Here is a 5463-nt window from a genome sequence, read left to right as displayed (position 1 = left end):
CTTACACGAATTCAAATTCACGCGATTTCACTACGGATACCAAATACCGAATCGAAAATTTAAAAAAAAAGTGTGGTAATAGGGGGAAAAAAGGCTGCTGCAATGTGTGTGTGTGTCAAAAGCTGTTAAAACACAATTCATACCATTTGTATACCACTATTATATCACAAATCATACAATATCCAAGAATCAACTGTTTAATCGGAATCATACACATATCAATTAGATTTCATACACGTTTCATCCAAACAACTATTTCGAAAATAAGAATAATGTGATATTTTTAAAGAAAAAACAGTAGTTTTAATAATGTGAAAATAAATTGAATATAATACTTACCCTAACAATTTTTTTGTCTTTTTTAGGTGTTGCTCAGTCGTCAAAACCATCTACAAGATAGACATTCATTGATTTTCACAATTTCAACATTCATTGATTTTTTTCCTTTTTTCTTTTTTTATTCAGTAACAAAATCAGAATCAGAAGGGTTTCAACATTTTTCCCCTTCCTCTTCTTTCCTTTCGATTTATCGGACTCACCCTTTTATTTGAGTCATTTTTTTTTCTTTCTGTTTTTGATCTTTCAATAGAGATGAACCACCCCTAGCCGGAGTTTCAAACAATGTTTGGCGACGGTGTTTGAATCAAAATGTTGAAAGATGGAGCATGAACTTCATCCGTATAAGTTCCTTCGACTAATAGAGGGCTCTTTTGAGGAGTTACAACCGTTTTCTTCTACATGATTTTGTTGAAAAAACTAAATTGAATGGAGGATTGTGAAGTTGGTGTAGTTTGGTGGTGAGAAATATGTGATAGATGAAGGTAAAAGTGGGCTAGTGTGTTAATGGCATGTAGAATTGGATGAGCGTGGGGGGAGGGGGTGGGATTGACGTATGGGCGATTTGGAGGAGGATGGGATTGGTGTATGGGAGGTGGTAACGGTAAAGAAGGAAACATGTTGTAGGTGAATCCCTATATCTATGTAACTGATAATTTCAGATTTAAAAAAGGAACATAAATCAATTTAATTACATATTATTAATTAATAATAAAAAATCATAAATAGATTAATCATTTATTAAATAAATGGAAATTGATTTTTAAATAAAATTAACTTTAAATTATATGTCATAAATCGTAAATAAACTGTTATAAGTAAGAATTTTTTAAAAGTATGTTTAAAACCCCTAAAATTGACTCTTAAATGTGTATAGGGTGTGATTTTTCCATACTTAAATGGGGTGGGCAAGGTGGGTCATAGCTAACATTTTTAAAATTTGAACAGGGCCAGTAGCAGAGCCCAAATTTCGTCTAAGAGGTATCAAAATATAAAGAAATAAAATCGTGTAGAAATCAAGGAGTGTCAATGTGTAATATATATACATAACAAAAATATTTTTATTCTAACTACACAATATAATTTTCCGATGAAGGAGTGTCGATTGACACCACTTGGCTCCACCATTGGGCAGGGCACGACAGGTGTGTGTTCATGAGAGGTTCCTTTTAGTGTTTTGAACCGTCTGTAGCTTGCTACCATAGATAAGGTTGATTCCAATGAAATATTTGCAATAAATTTAGGGAAAAGGGTCTGATAAATCCCTCAACTTTATTATTTAGAGCTGATATATCTCTCATTATGAAAGTGGCTCATATATGCTCCTATTGCTATACAAATGACTCACATATACCCTTTTCCTCTAACGGAAGTGAAAAAAATTAATTTTAATTATTATTATTTTTTTAAAAAATATAATCTCATATGGGTATATTTAATTCTCCTCACACATAATTTTTTTTGACTTTTTCTGTTTCAACGACTATTTAAAGTTATTATTTTGATGGTTAAATTTATTTATGTTTCACTAATTTTCTTGTAAACTTTATTATAGATGACCCAATTTTTTTTCAATCCAAAAACTAGATAACAATATAGTCGAAAAAAATAGTTTTAAATTATAATATAGCCACAAAAAAATTAGTTTTAAAATCTTCTCTTTACACTAACGAACGAAAGAAAAAAATAATATAAGAATAAGAAACTCAAAAAATGATAATCAAAGACGTCAAAAAATAATTTATGTATAAAAAAGATTAAAATATACTTTGAAATTCGCTAGAAGGATCATATATATCCCTACATGATTTTTTTTAAAATTTAAAAGTCAAAAACATAAATTTAAAACTATTTTTTTCACTTCCGTTAAATTAAGGATATATGTGAGCTCATTTTGTAACGGTAGGGGTATATGTGAGCCGTTTATATAACGGTAAGGATATATCTGAGTCACTTTTATAACAAGGGCATATCAGCTCCAAATAGCAAAGTTGAGGGATATATCAAACCATTTTCCCATAAATTTATCACACTTTGTGGAAGTAAGTACATTTAAAATTCAAATGAATATTTATCACACCTTGTATAACTAAGAAAGGTCAGAGACTCATCATCATGTTTTAAAAACTAAATAGAACATAAAAAAATAGAAAATATAAATTACTCCCTCTGTCCCTAATTACTTGTTCACTTTTCCATATATAGTTGTCCCTAATTACTTGTCCATTTTGATAAATCAAGAAAATATAATTTTTTTTACCTATTATACCCTCAATTAAATGACTAATTAATTTGAAAAATGCAAAACTTTTCATCTATTTCATAATTAATAGGGGTAAAATGGTAAACTCACTATGTCATTAATTGATTTCTTAATAGGTGTGCTAATTCAAAAGTGGACAAATAATTAGGGACGGAGGGAGAATACTTAAATAAGGGGAGAGTTAATTTTAACGCGTCAAAGCTTTACTTCGCTCTAATCCGCATCGCCATCCTTATATGTAAGACATATTTTCAAACAAATACATGAACATAACTCTTTTGCAACCATATTGTATATCAATCATCTTTGACTTGGTTAATATTATAATTGGGAACATGTTTTGCAATTATTGTGTGGGGCACATTAATTATCAAAAGGAAAAGTAATTGGGAAACGTGTTTTGCATTATTATGTGGGAGCACATTAGCAAAAGGAAAAAGAGAAAATGATAATTGATGAGATAAGCATATGTAGTCATGGAAATACATCATCAAATAATCCACATCCTTTTATTTTTCACATCATTTCTATGAGCAAAAAAATACAATAGGTGAACATTGAAAATAATAGAAAGTAATTATCAACTTAGGCCATTAGGCAAAGCCTTAAAGGCCATCATTATTTCAAACTCAAACTTACAAATCGAAATTGTGACAATAAATTGATATTGCTTATGCAAAATCTTGCATAACTCACTCACTTGTACCAAATCTTGGTACATATAAGACAACACTAGCTTGAAGAACATATAGTTATTGAATACACACTAAAGCTTTAAGACACATTAACCAATTTAGCAACAAACTCATTAATGTTTCTATCTGAACTTCCACCTTCATCCATTGCCTTTTTTGTCACTTCTCTCCATTTGGTTGCATTCTTTCTAATCTCTTTGCCTCTTTCTCCTTCCATAACTTCTTTTATGCAATGTTCCACAACTTCTTGTTTAACAACACCCTTTTCATTAGCTTGTGCCTTTATTCCCATCTCCCAAATATCCATCACATACTTAGCATTTGTACATTGATCAGTCCATATTGGAATTGCCACCATTGGAACTCCCAAACTCAAGGCCTCTAAAGTAGAATTCCATCCACAATGTGTCATAAAACAACCAATTGCTTTGTGTGCTAACACATCTAATTGTGGACACCAAGTTACAACTAGACCCTTTTCCTTTGTGATGTTCTCTAAAAAATCTTTTGGAATTTTAGGCTCTTCTGATTCTCTAACTACCCACAAGAAGTTGTGATTGCTTTTCTTCAATCCACAAGCAATCTCCTTCATTTGCTCTTCTTTCAATTCAGCCATACTTCCAAATGAGACATACACAACTGATCCATCATCACAATCACTTAGCCATTTCATGCAAACATCAGTTTTAGGCGTGTACATACTTAGACCATATGAATTATCATTCTCAACTCTCTTGTCCACATACATGGATGGTATGGTTGGTCCAATAGTCCTCAATGACAATCTCTTTGTTATCCAATCCACTTCCTATTCATAATTGAAAAAAAAAAAGATCATATAAATGAACTATCAAGTTTGTCCATGTAAGTTAAATAAGACTTGTGTTAAGCAAACAGAGTAGCAAGAATCGATTTTCTCTATGTGACAAAAACCCTATACACCACCAAAAAGTAAAGAACCCGTAGTCATGGCATGTGCTATAATGCACAAAAACCCTCTACCCCCACCAATTAAAATAGTAAAGCACATGTGGTGTTTGCTTGTGACACATAGGGCTTTGAGAATTGGGATCCTTCAAAAGATGTCAATGGAGTGTGTGCCAAATCCTCCAAAAGTTATTGATTTTTCGAGGATCTGACATAAGTGTGAATACATTTCTAAAGGATCTGAACAACATAGTTTCTTACCATTGCACCGAGGCTCCCTTTCAAGTAGTTAAGGAATAAATAAATAATAAAAAAAGAAGAAGAGTGTGAATACAAACATGTTTCTCCAATTCATATATGGTGTTGCAAAGGATCCAATCAGCTTCTTGGATATTAGAGAATTGATCAACAAGCATCTTCAAGAATGGTGGATATGACCCCAAATCATTAACAAAAGATGGCAAGTCAGAGGGAACTAATGGTGGTAATCCAGGGAGCAAAACTTGATGTCCTTCAACAGGAAGCTTTAGTTCCTTTAGTTGGATATGATAAAAAATGTTTTCAACAGCACATGACATAGTGAAGAAAACACAACTTACTAGTCCAAACATTTTTGCAACATCAAGAATCCAAGGCATGAATGAGTCATAAATGACACTATTTATAGGATTTCCTTTGTTTTTCAACTTTTCAATGAGTTGAATGATAGCTTGTGATCCAACTTTTTGATAACTTTCTAAGTAGGTTTCAATGGACTTAGCACAAAAAAGTCCATTCACATCATCATATCCATCAGAAATTGGCTCAATTGTGATGGAACTTGTCAATTCTTGCATGCTTTTGTTGAATATGTGAATGGTAGGAACAAGTGTGATTTCTATGCCTTTGTGTTGTAATCTTTTGGAGAATTGAAGCATTGGATTTATGTGGCCTTGTGTTGGAAATGGTATTACCAAACAATGAATTTTGTTGTGAGCTAAGTTCATTTTTTTCTTTGATATGCTCACAATTCAATGTTGAAGTCCTCTTTCTTTGATATCTATATATAGAGAGATTGTGGCAAGATGAAATGTATTCCCTACCGTTCAATCGAATTCAGTATTTTCTTAAACAAGGATAAATTTATACGTGAGAATGACTAACAGATCAAAATATTTAAAAGTATTCTTTTAATTTTTCAAGAGTATTTGCATCACATAAAACAAGGAAGAAAAGAGTATTAATTTAATATTAATAATTGCC

General features: G+C 31.5%; 1 protein-coding gene across 1 annotated transcript; it reads right to left on the bottom strand.

The window, feature by feature from the left end:
* Positions 1–3151: 3151 nt before the first annotated feature.
* LOC125876329 (UDP-glycosyltransferase 74F2-like) lies at positions 3152–5254 on the bottom strand. Its single transcript, XM_049557486.1, has 2 exons — positions 4560–5254; positions 3152–4102 (listed from the first exon to the last, which is right to left on the bottom strand). Exons 1-2 carry the CDS (start codon positions 5205–5207, stop codon positions 3374–3376), a joined length of 1377 nt encoding a protein of 458 aa, XP_049413443.1. The 5' UTR covers positions 5208–5254; the 3' UTR covers positions 3152–3373.
* Between the last annotated feature and the right edge of the window lie 209 nt (positions 5255–5463).

The sequence above is a fragment of the Solanum stenotomum genome, chromosome 9, assembly GCF_019186545.1.
Source record: "Solanum stenotomum isolate F172 chromosome 9, ASM1918654v1, whole genome shotgun sequence".
NCBI lineage: Eukaryota > Viridiplantae > Streptophyta > Magnoliopsida > Solanales > Solanaceae > Solanum > Solanum stenotomum.
Note: the sequence above shows the minus strand (reverse complement) of the source record. Positions and strands in the feature narration are given on the sequence as shown.

Coding starts and splice junctions, on each gene's coding strand:
- LOC125876329 (XM_049557486.1), bottom strand. CDS start 5,207: ATGAACTTAGCTCACAACAAAATTCATTGTTTGGTAATACCATTTCCA. Junction 4,103..4,559: donor TATATGAATTGGAGAAACAT/GTTTGTATTCAC, acceptor AATTATGAATAG/GAAGTGGATTGGATAACAAA.